Source organism: Cavia porcellus, unplaced genomic scaffold (assembly GCF_034190915.1).
Source record: "Cavia porcellus strain 051 isolate PalLab524CR breed Dunkin Hartley unplaced genomic scaffold, mCavPor4.1 scaffold_9, whole genome shotgun sequence".
NCBI lineage: Eukaryota > Metazoa > Chordata > Mammalia > Rodentia > Caviidae > Cavia > Cavia porcellus.
In genome coordinates this window covers 27885676-27904888 of record NW_026947492.1, presented here as the reverse complement: position 1 = coordinate 27904888, position 19213 = coordinate 27885676, and the positions used below count along the sequence as shown (strand labels likewise).

Here is a 19213-nt window from a genome sequence, read left to right as displayed (position 1 = left end):
TAAAAAGTATTAGTTTTTCTTGTTTGTTTGGTTTTGGTTTTTTGTTTTTCTTGAAATGCCTTTGGTTTTGCTATTGTAGTAATTACTGGTCAAATATTATGAGATGGGAAATGTATTCTCTTCTAATTTTCTTCTAATTTTTGAAAGTCTGTGAAGGGTTAATGTCTATTTTTGGTAGTATTCTCCTCTGATAACCTCTAGTCTAGCTTTGCACTTTGTACCTGTCTAGATATTTATCTATTTCATGGTTACCATCTATTTCTAGGTTACTCTAGGTTATTCCTTGGCATAAAATTGATCTTACTGTTTACTTTACAATTCTTTTTGTTTATGTAAAGTTGGTTAAGTGTTGTCTCTTTGATTCCTGATTTCAGCCAATTGCTTTTAATTTTCTTGGTCAATCTAGCAAAACATTTACTAATTTCCATCTTTTCAAAGAGCCTACTTTTGGCTTCATTGCTTTTCTGTGCCCCTTTCCATTCTGTTTCTTTTCCAAGGTAATTTCTTATGTGTCAGCAGTTCCCCATGTCTGGTTTGGAGGCCCTGAACTATCACCTCCCTTCCAGGGCCCATAGGTGACTGCTGTATTCATAATAAGACCTCATTTTCCTTCTTCCACCTGATCTTCTCACAAGTGTAAGGTAGAGTTTTACTGAGTTCCCGCAGCAGGTGAAGTTGAACAGGAAAAGAGATGTGGATCTAGCTGCATTGTACTAAGCCTGGCACTGAAGAGTTTACAGACATGTAAAGCAGGGTTACTCTTTTTGCTATTTTTTGTTTTGGAAAATGCAGTTATTTTTCATTTTAAGAAATTAATAATAACATGTCTTGCTATTTTAGTGAATTATTAATTTTTTTTTCAGTTCTCATTTTAAATTTCTATTTCTTATTAAATACCATCATCTATATTTTAAAAGGTCTGGAGTCTTTGCTAATATGTGTATAAAGAGGCCATCCCGTGGACAGGTTAAGGCTATGTTCTATACAACTCCATGATTTGGATTATTCCTATTTGCGGCTGAATTTTTAAAGAGCTAAGTAATTCATTTAGAATGTTTACAGTAAGAGCCAGTTTTAAAATGAAATTTTTAGTATTCCAGGTGAAATGCTTTTTGTAGAAGATACCTAATTTACTCAGATTTTCTTCTGTTTCATCACCTTGTCATATTCTGACTTCTTAGAATTTAAAAACAGCTAATGAGTGAGACTTTGAGAAGAGTGTTTCCTTGGTGTTATGTGGTGAGATGTTAGCTACCCTCTGGTCTTCTCAGATGACGGTGATTCTTTGGCACCCTTTTAACAGAAGGATATGTCATGACAATGCTGAGGAAGAGAATCCAGGACGAGAAGACCAATGTCAGGAAGTCTGCCCTCCAGGTGGGAGCTTTTGTGCACACTCTTAAGTGTACTTTCTTTTTAAGCACTAAAAACTTGGAAATATCTTTAAATCTTAGGTCAGTATGCATTTGGCCCTTATGTGGACTGAATTTGCTTTTCATAGTTGGCCCCTATTCTGTTCTGTATATGTTGTACAGATGAACTAAAAAAATTTTCTTTTTTTAAGCTTTCATACTGGGATGCTGGCTTTTTAAGAATCACAGACTTATAAATGTAATTTGTTTTGTTTAAATTCTTAATCTGGGGACCATGGATGAATTTCATTAGATTTTTAGAATTGGTTATAAATATTTGATTACATGAAATGTCAGATTTTCTCTGGAGAAAGACCTTAGTATCTGATTGAAAATGTGGGGTGCAACAGGGAAGAATGGATCCACAGCACCCTGTATGTTAAGAGCCACAGACTTGCAGTATTCCTTACTCTGCTTTTGGGTCCTTCTGTGTAGACACACTCCAGTCACTACTTCCTGTTGTATGTATGCCTTTAGGTGTTAGTGACTATTTTGAAACACTGTGACATCTTGAGTATGGAGGAAGACCTGACAATTCTGCAGGACCACTGTCGGGATCCTGCTGTGTCTGTCCGGAAGCAGGCTCTACAGTCTCTTACTGAACTTCTTATGGTGAGAGGCAAGGTGTTTCGCATCTGTTACCTAGTATCTTGTGTCAGAAGTAATTCTGGGCCTGGGGGTACAGCTCAGGGCTAGAGCGTGTGTAAGTTAGTCAGCTTTCCATTGCTGTGGCAAATCCCCGAAAAAACCAACGTAAAGGAGATAAGGTGCATTTCGTTTGTGGTTCCAGATGTTTTAATATATGGTCAGCCAGTTGTGTTGCTTCTGTGCTTTTATGGTAGAAGGGTGTAACAGAGAACTGCTTACCTCATGGCAGCCAAGCCAAAAGAAAGAAAGAAAGAAAGAAAGAAAGAAAGGGGGAGGTAGAGGAACACAGGCTTGCACCTCTGTTGGTGGGCTTCTTCCTGCTTTTGTTTCATCTGGTCCCCAGCCCACCAGTTGGTACAGGCCACATTGAGGGTGGGTGCCCCACCTCAGTTCGCTTTCTCTCATGCCAAATATCTCTGGAAACACCCACATACACCTGCAAGTATGACTTACTGATTCTCTGGGTATTTCTCAATCAATGCAAGTAGAACCATCAATGTCGAGATAAAGCATCACGGCATGCTTTGTATGCAAAGATACTGAGATCAGTCCCCAGCAGCAAAAAAGGAAAAAAAAAAAGGTAAATTCTGTGTAATCCATCATTACCTGCTGTTAAATGTTAAGGTGCCAGTTAGAAACCACCACATCTACTGTAGTACTGTACAGTGCGGGAGAAGTATCCTTCAGTTACATGTCATAGACCACACCTTCTAGTAAATGTCATTCGGAGCCAGTGCTAAGCAATTCTATCATAAATTTTACGTAGAAAAAGAAATCTTGCAATTAGTGTGGTTAAGCTAAAGTGCAGATTAATTTTTTTCAGTTAAGATACATGCTTGTATATGGAGGTCAGTGCCAAAAGTGACAGTTCACCAATACTATATATAACTTAACTCATGCCAACTAAATAGCTCCTGAAGAACTTAAAAATCATGTGTATTTCCCTATTTCATGAAAGATGGCATTAAGCAATGTCTATTTCTACTTTCTGTCAGCATTCTAATTCTTTAGGATAACCATTATTTGTTCTTGGTTGTGAGCGACCAAAAATGTTCTGATTTACATTTTTGTAATGAAATGTGTTTATGACGTTAAGATTTCAGTATGCACAGATTTATGATGACCTAGAGGTTGACTTTGTTTTTGTTTTATTTTTTGGATATTGATTTCTTTTTTTCATTTCACGGTCTGCATTCATAGTTCATAGGGCTTTTTTGGTTGTTTTTTTGGGAGGTAGGGAGCTTTGGTAGTGGTGTGGTGTTAGGGATCACACCCAAGGCAGGTCAAGTCCTCTAGACATATAGGTGCAATAACTTTAAAATAGCAAAATGTTTCCAACTACCTCACTGACTGATATTTAGATATTTTTGTGTTCAGACCTTTAATATCATAATTTTTCCAATTCCCAGGCCCAGCCCAAATATGTGACACTTCAGAAAGCTTGGCTGATGGGGGTCATCCCCATGGTGATGGACAGTGAGAGCACGGTGCAGGAAAAGGCGCTGGAGTGCTTGGACCAGCTCTTGTTGCAGAACATTAAGCATCACAGTAAATTTCACAGAGAGGATGAAAGCCAGGTGCTTGCCTGGGCTCTTCTCACCCTCCTCACTACAGAAAGCCAGGATATGAGGTGTGTCAACCATGTGACTTGTTTCGTATAAGGGCAATATGGCTTCTTTATAGTAAATTATTCAATTGATCTTGAAAAATCAACTTTCCAGTTTAATGTATGTGAACACTCAGTCTTGGTCTTTTCTTTCTTTGACCTACTTCATGTCTCTTAGCATTTTTGTGGTGACTTTATGGCACCTTTGATGACTTCCTTTGCTTCCCTCCATTGCTTGCCAGGTGTAGGCTGGTATATCGTTCTCTATCCCAGTGATAGTTATTGTGAACAATAACTTCCTTGTTTGAGCAAATTAAAACTTCTTATAACATTTTATTGATTGGTGGACTTGATAACATTTATTTAATGTACACTGTGAATTGTGAACATTTGAGCTGTCAGTCATTTTTCTCTTTCTCTTACATTTCTTTGTCATATTAGAGGCATTTCTCTACTTTTTGCATACCATTCTGAAAGAATTATAGTGCAACGGAAAGAGTAACAGATTCAGTGGTATAAATGCCACTTGGGGGCCTTGTAAATCACTTTTCTCTGGGCTAGAGCTGTCTCATCTGCAAGAGCAGCCAGAGGGATTACGTGGTCTCTTAAGATCTCTTTGGTATTAAAACTCTGGCTGAAAATGTATTCGCTCATTACATTTTGTTCTTCATATCAACTCTTACGTTTGCTGAGGTGCTTCGAAGGGAATATTTAGCTAGAAGCAAACTGTGTTTTCACTTTTTCTGTGGATACCACATTATGTGAACTCATCATATTAAAGCATCGTGGTAAAGTGAGGAAAGGTAGCCACTCTCACAAAAAGAAGTCTGAGGTATCTCATGAGAAGCTGTTGGCAAGTTTATTTCTTTTTTCTTTTAAACTTCTGTATTAAAAGTATAGTAAGAGTAAAAAAGTAAGCAAATCATGAAGTTAATAAATACTACCCTCAAAAAATCCATGGACCAAGGTGATTCACCTCGGTCAAATATAGAACATAGGTGGCCCCAGAAAGTGTCCTCACACTGTTCCAGTCAGCCGCCTTCCCTTCCTTCCCACGTAGGTTTTAGCATCCACACCGTTTTCCTATACTCAACTACTGTGTGTTTAATTCTTGAGCGTTATATAAATGAAATTTTGTGGAATGTGTGCTTTTGTGAGACTTGGCTGATTTTACACATGGTAATGTGAGCTGTGTTCAGGTTATGATGTTTGCAGCTGTAGCTGTGTATTCATTTTCATTGCTGTACATGCGCACAGACACACACGTAGTACAGCATGAATGAACCACTGTCCATTCTAATGTTGACAGTTGACTAGGTTACTTCCAGTTTGTTGACTGTTAGGTATATATGTGTACATCTGTTGGCTGTATACCTAAGAGAATATTTATTCACCTGTGTAGGAACTTCTAGATAGTTCCTCAAGTGGTCATGGCAGTTTGCCTTCTTACCAGCAGAATATAACAGTTCCAGTTGCTCCATATTCTGGCCAGTGTTTTGTATTTTTTAGCCATTCTGGCGAATGCATAGCGTTATTTCATGGTGGCTTCAATTTATATTGTGTTGACTCATCAGATTGAGACATTTTTTATTTGTAGATTAGCATTTAGATAGTCACATTTGTAAACTATCCATTCACCTCTGTTGTCCTGGATTTTACTTTACCCTCTTGGGTTTTGTTTTTGGTGCTGAGACTGAAGCCTTTGCATGTTGCTGAGCACAAGTTCTCTCACATCCAACCCCTAAATGGTGTGGGTTTCTGTGTGCTTTTGTTCTTTCGTTTTTGTTTTTTTGCTGTACTGAGGGTGAAGCCTTAATGATGTCTTTCAATAAAATCAGTTTGTCAGTAGTTGTCTTTAAGTTTAATGTATTTTAAGAAAAGGAATTTTTTTAAACTCAGGATTCTACATAATCCCCTAGAAATTTGCTGCATTGTTTTTGTTTTTCTTTTTCACTGTTAGACCATTAGCTTCTCTGCCATTGACTTTTGGGCACTATACTAGTGAGGGATCAAATTTGATGTTTTTCTAAATTTAAGATCCAATTAAACTAGCAACACTAATTAAAAAGAAAATCTTTTAATCACTGCTCTGCAGTGTCATCTGTCAAACAAGGTGCTCACAGTTCTAGTGTGTGATTCTCTGTTTTTTTACGCTATTTTTATATTTGTCCCTCGTTGTGTCAGTATCACAAATTTGATGATTGTTGCTTTTTAGGCCTTCCTCGCATTGGAGTAAGTCTTGTGCTCTTTTGCCCCTGCACAGCTTTTCAGTGTTACTTTGTTCTCACATACCTTTTTCCTTTCTTTGTTTCCCTTCTTTCTTCTTTCTTTCCTCTTTTCTTTCCATTTTCCCTCTCCCTCTTCGTGTCTGTCTGTCTCCCTCCCTCCTTCCCTGCTCCTTTTTTGTAGTGCTGAACATTGTAACCAGAACTTTATACATGATGGGCAAGCACTCTGTAGCTGTGTATTCATTTTCATTGCTGTACATGCTATATCCCCAACCCTTTGGCTTTCTTTTTTTGTACATAACTCAGGGTGAAATCCATTTACTGAGTTACTCTCATTGCAGTTTTTATTTCTAGCATTAAACATAGATACTTCTAAACTGAATAAAAAGAGTAAACTTAGTCTTCAAAAAGCTTAACAGGAAAGACGAAATTCTACCAAGATTTACAAAAGAAAAGAGAGGGCACAGATGGACGATATTATCCATGAAATGGATAATACAATGATAGGCATGTTAGAGTTTGTAAAGTGTTTAGGATGTAGTAATTCTTTTATCTAAAGGGGGCACAGTTCTTTGTCAATTTTTTTAAATACTAAATGTTAATGATATAATCCCTTATACTAGTAAATAACAGATATTTACTCTCTGACAGTTCTGGAGGTCGGAGTGTGAGCTCGAGGCCCTGGCAGCTTCGGTTTCTCTTGACACCTATGTGGCCACCTTCTTGTGTCCTCAGTGGTCTTCCCATGTGTGCGTCTCAGTATCTTGGCCAGCATACCTGCCAGGTTGCTTGGAGCCCACCTGAACCCTTCGTGTTAACTTCATCGCTTCTTTATAGGTCCTGCCTGCAAATGCAGTCACACTCTAGGGCTGTTCAGCTTAGGGACGTAATTCAGCCACAACTTGCTTACTTTGTTTCCAAGGCAGTAGTCCAGGCTGGCCTTGAACTTACTACATAGCTCAGGCTGATGTCAGACTCAGGCAACTGGCTGTGGCCCCCAACTGCTGGGATTCAGGCGTGTGCTGCCACATCCAGCACAATGTGCTTCTAAAGGGAAGAGGTTAACCCAGCCCGAAGCAGACACCTTGGCACATCGTGGTGCCTCAGATGATTGCTTGTTCGAATGATGATTGTCATTCTTGTGGTTTATTGGTCCCCCTTGTTGAGATCTAATGACCAATGTAACAGCACTGGGATGTAGGGTGATTAGATTATGAGTATTCCATACACGTGAAAAGATTAGTGTCATTATAAAACAGATTCAGGAGTGGACTGTCCCTGTCCCTTCTGCCAGTGAGTGTCCAGTGCTCCTGTTGTTTAGAGAAGGCAGCATGCAGGGCAGTTCCTCGGAAGCACAGAGCAGCCTCCTGCAGACATCTGACGTGCTGGCGCCTTAAACTTCCGAGGCTCTGGAGCTGTGAGTGGTGCATTCCTGTCCTGGGAAATTATCTAGTGTCAAGGCATTGTTACAAAAAGATCCCACCACAAAAGACTAAAACAGCACTGAAAACACGAGTTGGAAAAACCTATAATGTGACAGAGTAATGTCCTGTATTTATGAGGTATAATCCAAATACATGGTGAACGTTTAAATTTTTAAATGTTTATTATAGTAAAAGATAACATTGCCATGAATCTTCTCAGAATACTCTCCTTGCTCTGAACACACTTACCCCATTGTTCTTGCCGCTTGCCACGATTCTGCAGGTCCTCTTTCATGAGTATATTCTCTAGGCTTGAGCAAAAGCAGTGCTGCTGCCAAGTGTCGCCTGGTGGAAGGGCAGGCTCGTAAAGACATTGCAGTTCCTTCCACCTTGTCAGAGCCTGGTGTGATTTCTGGCTGTTCCCCAAAGTCAGTATGACCATGGAAGGGAAATGTTTTGTATCAGATCGGGGAGTCTGGGTAGCCATGACAGCACAATGGGAAAACACTTTAGAACTGCTTCAAAAGTGGGAAGATATGGGTTCAGTCTGGGAGGGCCCCTCCTGCCTGCTGGCCGGCCGTGCTACAACACAGGCACCATGACAACAAATGAAGTGAGGAGAATGCCAAGATGCGATGAGTGTATCTGAAGCCGGGGGAGTACTTTGAGGGGAATTAATGGCATGTGTCTTACTGTAATGAAGTTTTTAACTTAAACATTCACTATATTTTTGATCACACTTGGACTGTCCTTTTATAAATTAGTAAAGAAAAGATAGACTCCTTGATGGAAAAATAGGTTACACAAAAAAGCAGTTTGTAAAATGCAAAATAGTAATGGAACAGTAAACAAAACCAGATAATCTGATGCTCAACTTCTCTAACAACCAAAGGAGCTCAAGTTAAAACACTGTTAAGTTTGGCAAAATGGGAGACCTGACACTTTACACCTCCAACCAAGCACTGTTGAGAATTTGAGAAAATGGCCATTTTTACTTACTTGGTTAGAGCATAAATTTTCAAAGCCTAGCAATGTACATCTCAAGATAAAGCATGACTCAGCCTTTTCCATCATGAAAATATGTCCCTTTCTCCCTGCCGCCACCCCACCGCTCTCCTCCATCCTGACCTGCTGCCCTCTCCCCAGTGACCTCTCCCTCCCTCGGCGCTTCAGGAATCTTCGTAAGATGTTCTTGGTCATCTCTCACGAGTCTTTGCCTCTCGTTTGCCCGTGGAAATTCTTTGCCCAGCAGCTGTGGCCTGCTCCCCAACACCCTCTCACGCTGGTGCACAGTCCTGCCTTGAGCACGGCCTTCCCTCTCCACAAAATGTCCTTTCAGCCTTCCCTGCCTTGCACGCTTTTGCTCATCCTTTGGGATTTCCTGCACTTACTTGTGGGATTCCTGCCTCACTCCCCTGGCCTAACTTGCTGCATTCCATCAGTCTGTAACACAGTCTGTCATCTGGAAGGAAGGTGGTCACCTTACGCCCTCTGCAGTCCTTTCCCCCCACTTTAGGGTAGAGTAAGCCATCTGTGGATGACTGTAAGATGGGTGTTCTTTAATGAAGAAAGCTTCTGGAAAGAGTGCGGGAAGGGTTGTACTTCAACTAGTGCAACTTCAACTAGTGCAAGGAAACATCAGAGCTAAAAGAATTCAAAGGTGAATTAGAAAAACAGAAGAATTAATAGCATGAAAACTATAGCTTGCTAGTTTTTCTTTCCTCATTAAAGTAGCTATCACGATCATTTGTGCAAAGTCAAGAAGGAGAAGAAAAGGGCCAGCAGTATAAGGAAGACTTGGCCATTGTAAGGCATAGGCTAAGGAACTTATGAAATCTGACTTTTTAATCATAATATTCAGATGTGTTAGCCACTCTGCCCTCTCATTCTTCTGTGATAGTACACTGGAAGTTTCCCAAAGCTATAGGATGATAATAGAAGAGACTTGCATGCAGGGCAGGTATCAGAATCTCCCATCTTTGGATTCATCTAGATCTTACAGATGTATAAAGGTGTACCACACTTTTACAAAGTTTGTTGTGGAAAAGACTTATTTTTGGTAAAACTGTTATTTATGTTAAAATATAATTCACTTATTGTTATTTTTAAGTGAATTAAGTGACAAATATTTTTAAATCAAGTATTCCTTGATTTAAATTTCAAACAGAAAATATTGGTAGATACAGGCTACAAGTAAAAGTTCCCTGGGATGGTCAGTAATTTTAAAAAAGAGCGGGTATATGCAATCGCATGGTCATGAATTCACTCCCCAGTACCAAAAAAAAAAGCAGGTAGCTTTTTGGTGACTATTATTTCTCTTTCTTCTTTCTTCTCCCCCTCCTTTCTCTTCTTAAGTTTAGGATGGTCTCCTAGTCCATTTTTTCTTGCCATAACAAAATACTTGGAGCAGAATACCTTACGAAGAAGTGAGGTCTACTCAGCTCATAGGTTTGGACCAGGTTGCCTGGCCAAATCAGCCTCTGGTAAGGGCTGCATAGTGGGGGGCATCATCATCTTGGCAGGGCCAGTCGTGGAAAGATCACCATGTGGGCACAGGCAATGGGAGCATTCCAGGGCCAGGCTTATTCCATAACAAGTTGCTCTCCTGAAAACTAACTCCAGGAGGCTCTTCTGAGGGCAGTACCCCGTGCCCTCATTACCTTCCAGTAGACTTCCTCTCTTAGAAGTCACATCTCCAACACTGCCACACAGGACCACATCCTAACCGTAGCAGGTGTCTCCCCAGAAGTAGTGCATGAGCTGAATACTGGAGACTGTAGGAATTAGCCAAGCAGTGTAACAGTGAGAATGTGGAGGCAGAAAAGAGCAGTGCCGAGGCTTAGAGGCCTCGGGACTCCATGCCTGAGTCTTTCATTTACCATCGACTGAGGTACAGAAAGCAGAGGTCGGGCAGTGGGGAGTGCAAGTCTGCTTTGGGATGCCCAGCCACCCGTGATGGGGAGCTCTTTGCAGTGAATGTGTAAGAGGATGAGAAGTAGAGCTTTTCAGAGCCAGCAGTTAAAGCGATTGGAAGCTGGGTCCGTGGCTCCTACCCAGATCTGGGTTCAGGCCCCACACCCCAGCATGACAGGGAGTGATGGAAAGAAAAGATGAGAGAAATGAAAGAGAAATAACCAGGAGACCGAAGCCTTCGGATGATGACTGATGCCATGCCTCTGCCAAAGGCCCACGGACCGTGCGTGTGGTGGTTCCGATTTGAGGCCAGTGGCGGTTCTGGCCAGTGTCTCTTGGGTTTCCTTCTGGTGAGGTGGAGAATGCTCATGACTGGCATTGGCCAGCTGAGGAGGGGACAGGAGGCTAGCTGGGGTCAAACTGGAGACTTAAAACCCAGGATTTCAGAGAATTGTTTTGCCAATTCTGCTGTCTTATAATAAGTCTCACTTAATACTTTATATGGCTCTTTGAAAGTAATTTTTTTTTTTTACCAGAGATCAACTCAGGACCTTGCATTTGCCAAACAGGTGCTTATACTGCTGAGTTGTATCTCCGGCAAAACTAAATTTTAAAATATTTGTTTATTTTATTTGGACATAACTCAGGTCTAAGTCATACTGTGACCTAATTATGGTAAAATGGGACTTATGGTAGATTTTTTTTTTTTAAATTGGTATCAGGGATCAAACTTATGACTGCCTATTTGCAAGGCAAGGCGCTTATGCTGCTGAGCTAAATCCCCAGCCCCGATTTATGGTAGATTTTTAATCAACAGCCAATTTAATAATAAGTAACAGTAATTTAAAAATAAAACCATTTATGTGCATGTGTTTACTAGAATAGTGGATATATTTATTTTGTTACAGTTGTGTTGTTCTGCATGCTTTGAAAATTTTCTTTCTTAAAATACTTAACAAGAAAGTCTGCATGTGTGTGGGTGTGGGTGTATAGGTGTGTTCCTAGCAGTATAAGAAAAATTAATTGATAGAATGTTTTTTTCTCTTCTCTTTAATATGTGGCATTATCTCATTATTTATATAGTTTAATTCATTTCTTTAAAAAGAAAAAATAGTTTTAAAAAAGTATAGTGTATATCAGAACATTTTTAAATTTTTATTTTAAAAGGTTTGGGGGCTGGGGATTTAGCTCAGCGGCATAAGCACCTGCCTTGCAAGCAGGCGGTCGTGAGTTCGATCCCTGGTACCGATAAAAATGAAAAAGACAAAAAACAAAAAAAGGTTTGAAAATCTGTTCCTAAGCAGTATTAATGGGATACAGCAAATTTTAGCTCACTTAGTTTCTCCATATCACTTTTCCCTAATCTCAACTGAAAAAAGGACAGTGTTTCTGTTTTTTGTCAGTATGACCCTGTAAGCTCTGGAACTGTGTTATTATCCTATCTCATATGAATGTGTGGAAATTTTGGAGGGGATGAGGATAAGAATTAAATTTTATTTTTTCTGTTAAGAAAATAAGTATTTTGTAAGGGGAAAACAAATACTACTTACTCTACAAGAAAGATTAAAGACAACTGGTTTGGTGTCTGGCCCTGTGAGCATAGTTTTTGTGCCAGGGGAATCATGGAGCTGCAAAACTTGAAACCTCTTTAGCAAAGGGGTGATTTGAACAGTTTTGTGTATTTGTAGTTACAGTTCTGCTTTCTCTTCTTTTCTTCCCAGCCGCTATTTAAATAAGGCTTTTCACATCTGGTCTAAGAAAGATAAATTCTCTTCCACTTTTGTTAACAACACGATCTCTCACACTGATACGGAGCGTGCCGCACCTGCCTGGATGCTGCTTTCCAAGATCGCCGGCTCAGCACCCACGCTGAACTACACCAAGGTCCTGCAGTCCTGGGAGACACTGAGCAGGTTCGCGTGCTCCTGACACAGCCTCCTGACTACAGACAGGAAGCAAAGTTCATGTCTCAGGGAAGAGGGCTGTTTCATAGCCATGCACAGAGATAGCTTCTTTAAAATCTAGTATAAAAACAAATATGAAAAGTAAGAATCACTTTGAAGCATGCTCCTTTGTCCATGAAGTCCCTTACTGTTCTTGTAGCATGACACTCAAATCATTCTGCCTGCCCTGTCCCTCCAGTATCAGCTATCTAGAAGAAAAGGCATTCTGTGAGCAGCCCTATGTTTAATCTGATTCTGTTTTGGCATCTCTCCTGCCCTTTAGTCAGCAGAATCCCAATTCAAACACCTTAGGACATATACTGTGTGTCATCGGGCGTACGGCAAAGCACCTTCCTGAGAGCACCCGGGAGAGAGTGGCAGGTGAGTGTGTACTGGAGAGTTTTCTGAAAAAGTCATCGGCTTGAGAGAGAGAGAGAGAAAATGTTTACATGATACACTTAAAAGGTTTTGACTTCCTTCTTAGATGTCATCAAGTGTAAGCTGAGTGGATTTCAGTGGTCTCTAGGGTTGATCAGTCCTGCTGTTGATACTTTGCAAAGTCTTTGTAGAGCATCCGCGAAAACACTGATGGAAGAACAGGTATGGCCACACACGTTCCTCTGATGTTTCTAACTTACCTGTACTTGGATTTCTACTTGGGCCTGTTACCCAGCTTTGAAATCTGAGGGTTGTAAGGATGTGTGGTCCTAGTTGCTGCTGCTACAGCAAGGCAGTACTCTGGGTCTAGCAGCTCACATGGCCAATGAAGATTCGACTGCTGCTGACCTAGGTGCCCTTAGCTCTAGGTACAAGTGTCTTCTAGCAGGGTATGTCTGCTGGTTGGCATTTATTTCCTGGTGAGAATTCTGGAAGGCATCTTTTGATAAATTGTAGCTTACACTCTCGTTCCAAGAATATTTAATAGATAATTTTCTACCTAATCAGGTATTTCTCTCCAGATCAGAAGATTTTTATTTTTTTGATAAAGCATAACCAGTAAATACTTGTCCTGTTATTAGGAGGTTATGTTGTTCAAGTCTCTTGCTGGGGTTGTATACCCAAATTGTCCACAGTCTATAGCTACTGTGTTTACACATATACTCATATACAAATCAGTGATTTATGTGAGACAAAGAGGTGCTTTGACCTCTTTTAGGTATCCATACCAATACTTCTAATGAATCATTTTATCACTATGTCCTGTGTTTTTAATCATGAGATAGACCTCTAGGTAGTGCTATTCATAATGAGAAAAAATGAGGACAAGAGTTACAGTAGTCACAGGTTAGTTTAACTAATTGTTAGACTGTTTTTAAGTTTTCCAGAATTAAAATAAAGATTACTTTATCTAGTAAAGTACCTAGTACTTTGCTATGCTTTTTTTTCTTAAATAGTTCCTTCAAGAAAGACTTTCCTCTATATGCTCCATTTTCCACTTAAAATAACAGCTCCAGTACAGCAGTGTACTGCAGGTTTCTTGCTTATGACGTAGAAGAGACAAAAATGCACCTGTCTAGAGAGAGCACTGGAGCCATTCCTTCTCTCGGTGGTACCTGGAACTCTGGTGCACACGCCATCCAGCACTCACATCACTGCAATGGATACTTGGGTTACTGTCTCTCTAACCAAGAAATTGTATGAAAAGCTTTTAAGTAAGAAACATTTGAAGGAGCATTTTGAATATCATCAAACATTAAAAAAATAACTGGCATTATTGTAAGTCTAGTATGAATAAGGAAAGAATGATGTAAGGAAAATCTGAGGCAGATTTTGCAAGTGCAATCCTGCGGGGTCAGTGGCACACTGACTGATGACAGAAGCAGGAGTGGAACAGCCATGTCTGAACCTTCCCAGGATCCTTGCACAGGATGGACTGGAAACAGTTACATGTGCCGTGGGCTGTCAGGGCCGTAACGCACTTGCTGCCCACTAATGGCTGGTAGTCGTTAGAACTGTAGGTTATGCTGTGGTAGAACTTGGTGGGGAAGACAAAGAATTGCCTTCAGATTTAGAAACTGAGAGAGGAGAGGTGAAATTTAAAACTTAAAAATGTTAGAAAAACAGCTGGTTTTTCTTCCACCAGTACCATCCTCTTTGGTAGGAGAGAGTGGAATAAGGCCCTATGATTTTCAGAACCTCAGTTGTTCTAAACTACTTTTCTGTATAAATGATCATTCTATATTTTACTAAAAGTAAGCACCCAAAGAACGTATGATGAAGATACAGCTCAGCAGTGCAGTGTGTATGGAAAGGATTAGGTCTTTCTTGATTTGAATTAGCAGTCTTTTGTGCCTGTCATTAAAATCTCAATGAGATCTTGCTGTGTACTAATAGAATTGTGTCCAGAACAAAAAGCGTGATGGTCCTGTTCTTTGTCCTGGTTAAATCTAAGTTTACATGTCCCATGAAATGTGGTTTGGATAATTCTGTGAATTTTTAAAAACATACTATGATAAAAGACACATTGCCGTTAATTCTGCAAATACTTCCCTCAGTTTGGCACAATTATTCTGTCATTCTTTCCATCTCTTGAAGTAATTTTAGAAGCCCTTTTTTGTGACTTGTAACTTGTACCATCATGGCTCTGTGGTGTCCTAAATTGATTCAAAGTGTTTGCTTCTCATAGTCACTCTGGCTTTGGGGAAGGGCCAGACCCAGTAGGCAAGGAGGATGGAACCCAGTGTGATCTTAGGAGCTTGCCTTTCCTCAGACGGCACGCAGCAGAAGCACTTACTGTGCTCTTACCTATTTTTTATCATACCTCATAAAGACACAAAAGAGGACTTGCAGAACTGCTTCAGACAGTGGCAAAAACAACAGGATAAGTGTGTTCAAAGTAAAGGATTGTATTTTGAGGGGGATTAGGGGCAGAGTATCTTTTACTCTAATAAACATTTTGAAAATGTAAACATTCACTATATATTTTTACTATGTAACATAAAATTCAATTTCAGCAACAAGCTTTTGGAGAATTGTTGATAAAATGGAGTTTATCTATACAGGCATGGTTAGCTGAGCGGTTACTGTAAGTTAATGTGTGGATCCGCTGGAGGCTTCCATGGAGGTCTAATGTAGAGAAGGGAAGAATTACCGTACTGCATTTGGACAGGCTGCCTAGCTAAATTCCAATCTATGAATGACTAAATAAAAGCATTGGATTTATTGATATACCCCAAGGACTCATGTAGACCAGTGGGTAGGAATTACAAGGAGCCAAGTTTTGAGGAAGAAACATATTAGGTCTGCTTAAGACGAAGGGGCTTGCCTCAGAATGTGCCCCCGAGTCACAATAACTTGATGAGAGCCCTGCTTGCTGGAATTCCCAGGCAAAGATGGCATCGCCAGCTGTCCAGGCTCAGTGACACACAGAGGTGGCACTAAGACCACCTAGTCTTGTGGTCTGATGCATTAACTTTTTTCTCCTCTTCAGAAAAAGCCTCTGGGTTTCAGATGCTTTCTTGGCCAGCCTTATGGTTCATCTTGTGCATTCTTTTAGTCTTGGTGCAGTGATTATGTGAAAGTAATAAAGATAACAGTTTTAGAACATCTTAAGCCAAGTGAGACTAAAATCCATCTTGTTCATAATAGCAGTCTCAGCACAGTGTGGCAAACATTGATGGATACTGTGTGCAGCAGTGCTGCTGGGCACTTGATGATAGCAGTCTTCCCACGGCACCTTCCCTACAGTGGGAGACAAACTTGTGAGCAGACTGTGTCGGTGCAGGACAGATGGCCCTGGGTGACAGGTGGCCTGAGTGACAGGTGTGCCTGAGCTGATGAGGAAACACCGGGGCTCAAGCATCCACTCAGCCTGGGTACTTGAAGCGGCCTGTGCGTAGCGGGAAGCCCAGGAATTCCAGAGTGTGCTTGCGAGGCTGTCTTGCTCCACAGGTGCATTGGATGTACACTGGCAGTGGCCCTTGGAATTTTTCACAACTAGGAAGAGACACCAAAAACTCTTCCCTAAGGAATAGCTTCAGGGACCACAACGGTCCATTCTACTGAATGTCTTTTTAAAGGAAAATGTGTATCACAGTAGTTAATTTACCACGTACATATGCAGCCTTTTTCTCTGTTGTAAAAGGGGCACTGCTGTTGTGCGCATTCTATAAGTTAGGGCACTAGATCTTCCTGAATGTATGCCTTTTGCTCTAGTAGGGCAAATGTAGAAAAACAGCATACACATTCTTTGAGAGTTCCCCCAGCCAGTTCTCATGGCCAGCCTGCTACAGTCGGTCTTGTTGGTTTAGGATCCCATGGTGGCTGGGGCTTTTATGCACCTGAAGCTCCTGGGAGTCTGAGACTGGGGGGTTGGTGCATTGCCTGGGAGACGTGTGACCCCTTCAGCACTGGTCTGTTCCTTGTGCAGGACCTTCTGAAGCGGGTGTGTGGGGATGTGCTGTCCACCTGCGAGCAACAACTTTCCAACATTGTTCTGAAGGAGGACAGGGCAGAGAGTCTGGACAAAGACCTGCTGGTAAGCAGCTGCTTTTCCTTTCTTTCCTCTTCCTATTATATCAGTGGGGATTTTTTTAAGGTAAGGATGATATCATAAATTAAACAAAAATAAATGGGGTATTAGTTTTTTAAAATAAAACTGTGCACTTCAGTTATTATTAACACAAAGGATTTGGTAGTTCACTCACTTTTTAAAATTTTTTTAAATTAATAACCTGTTGTTTTTTGCTTGATAGCTTCATCTAGGTAGAGATTATGAAAACCCTGATTCCAATAGGACAAATAATATGCGTTGTAAACTTAGTAAAATCAGGTGTAGAAATAATAAGATAAGGGATATGCTCTTGGGCTTTTTGGCTTGTTTAAATTTTAAAACTGTTATGTCTTCTGAGCTATTTGACCATTGAACTATAAAACCAGGGAAGAGGGTTGGTCAGTAGTAATACCTAAAATAAAATGAGAGATTTAACAATTCCATACACAGATGTTCTTAGAAAGGTGAGATTGTCTTCCATGGCATGCCTGTGTTAGAAATGGTTTTGACGTAAGAGATTTCCTCGAGTCAGAACAAGTAACGTCAGTGGGCTGTTGATAGGTATGTTACGGTAGTTCTGCTACAGCGTCAGATGCTGCTAAGTAAAAGAACCAAGGAGCCCCTCTTGACGCCCTTTCCTGCAGACCATCACCTAGTCAACGGTGTCCGTTTTTCTCCTCTGTTTAAATGAGTCGAGCAGTACCTCGCTGTGTTTTAGTTTCTGCTCAGCCAACTTAGCTCTTAGAATTGTTAGTGATCGCAGACCAAGTTTAGATTTGTGAAAGAGAAGACTGTTGTGCCTGAGGAACTGCTATGCCGACATTTAGTAATACATGGTATTTTTATAAGAATCTGTACACTTTAGGTATGAGGTGTATAGTTTAGATCAGGCCCAAAGTTTGAGAGACAATTGCTTTTCTGTTTGTTTGGGAAATTACTGGCCGCACTAAGAAAAATGTTGATTGTGATCCATGAATCTTTTCCTCTAAGATTTTATTTGTTTGTTTCACTATTAAATATGTCACCAGAACTATTCTTCAGTCAAAATATATGGAGAAGTTTTACCCTATGTGTATTACTTAGTTTGTAATCCGTTAAGAGATACTCTGTGTTCAAAATTTCCTAAACCCAACTATATTTACTTTTGACTTCCCAACTTCAAAGAAGATTTTTTATTTTCTTGATTTTTTTTTTTTTCTGTGTTTTTGAGATGGAGTCTTGTTCAGACTGCTCTCAGACTCCTAGTGGTAGCTGTAAGAAAGCAGGTCCTTGTGTGCTGGTTAGTAATCCAGGTCATAAACTAACCTGGAGGACAGTTTGGAATCATGTTCTAAAATATAGGGTGGTTTTACCTGCCCTTTCACCTTAAATTTCATATCTAAGGAAGTTGCGTTCTAAGAGTACAGAGGTGCTCACCAAAACTAATGTAAACAATACTGAAGGGTTAGAAATAATGTGAATGTACATTAATTGTGAAATAGTGAGAAAAATTATGACATTCATTGTTTTTAAATAATATACTTATGTAGTTGTTAAACATACTGTTCTATTGTTAGCATGAAAAAATACTCAATATTCAAAGTAATACAAAAAAACTTCAAAGTAACACAGACTTCAGGGTAGCTGATTGGAAAGTGTATTATTAGTAACCATTGTTCACAGAAATGTGTGGATTTAAGTTAGAAAGTTATATAGTCCCCCTAATTTCAAATGAACTTCATAAAGTGTCAACTGGATTTTTCACAGTGGCCATGTATTTTTCTGAAACAAAAAACAATAATTTTTATACTTTGGGAAATTAAAAAAAAAAGTATTCCATTGAAATGTTGTTACTCCTGCTCAGGTTTTCATCTTGCCTTTATTCTTATTGTAAACCAATTCTCTTTGTAGGTGAAGTACATTTTTACCTTGGGAGATATCGCCCAGCTGTGTCCAGCCAGAGTAGAGAAGCGAGTCTTCCTCATGATTCAGTCCATTCTGGCTTCTTCTGCTGATGCAGATCACTGTAAGGCACTGGAAGTCACATTGTGCTGTGCTCTCTGAAGGCTGATCAGCCCCTCAGCGTGTCAGTAAATCTGTTTCCTTCCTTGTAGTGCTGCCATCTCAAGGGTCCAGTGATGCCCCTGCCAGCTCCCAGCCGCCCTCCTGGGTCAAACGCACTGTCATGCCTTCCGTGATCAGAGCGCACGCCATCATCACCTTAGGTGAGAATAACGTGTGGGACCCTGAGGCTGCGTGGGTAGCTTCTGTCTATCCCTTTGTCTTAAATAAGCCCAGCCGTGGGGGTGTTTTAGGGTGCTGAGTTTCTGTCTACTCTCATTCTTTGGATTTGAGCAGGTAATTCTGATATAAGCACGCAACTCTGCTGGCATGGTAGGGTGCTTACAGTGAGAACCTTTAGCAAGGTCCAAAACCATATGATCACATAAATAGATGCAGAAAAGGCTTTCAACAAAATCCAATGCCACTTCATGATAAAATCCCTGAAGAAAACAGACACAGATGTACCATACCTGTATATGATACAGGCTGTTTATGACAAACCAG

At 40.3% G+C, this 19213-nt stretch overlaps 1 protein-coding gene across 2 annotated transcripts in view; it reads left to right on the top strand.

The window, feature by feature from the left end:
• Ncapd3 (non-SMC condensin II complex subunit D3) overlaps positions 1–19213 on the top strand; it is a 69753-nt gene that overhangs the window by 20078 nt on the left and 30462 nt on the right. For both annotated transcript variants that reach the window (XM_003472545.5, XM_063256116.1), the window contains exons 14-22: positions 1304–1377; positions 1890–2024; positions 3470–3690; positions 11953–12144; positions 12458–12555; positions 12659–12774; positions 16544–16651; positions 18557–18671; positions 18760–18870. In XM_003472545.5, coding sequence (XP_003472593.2) covers positions 1304–1377; positions 1890–2024; positions 3470–3690; positions 11953–12144; positions 12458–12555; positions 12659–12774; positions 16544–16651; positions 18557–18671; positions 18760–18870 — 1170 coding nt within the window. The remainder of the gene's footprint in view (positions 1–1303; positions 1378–1889; positions 2025–3469; positions 3691–11952; positions 12145–12457; positions 12556–12658; positions 12775–16543; positions 16652–18556; positions 18672–18759; positions 18871–19213) is intronic.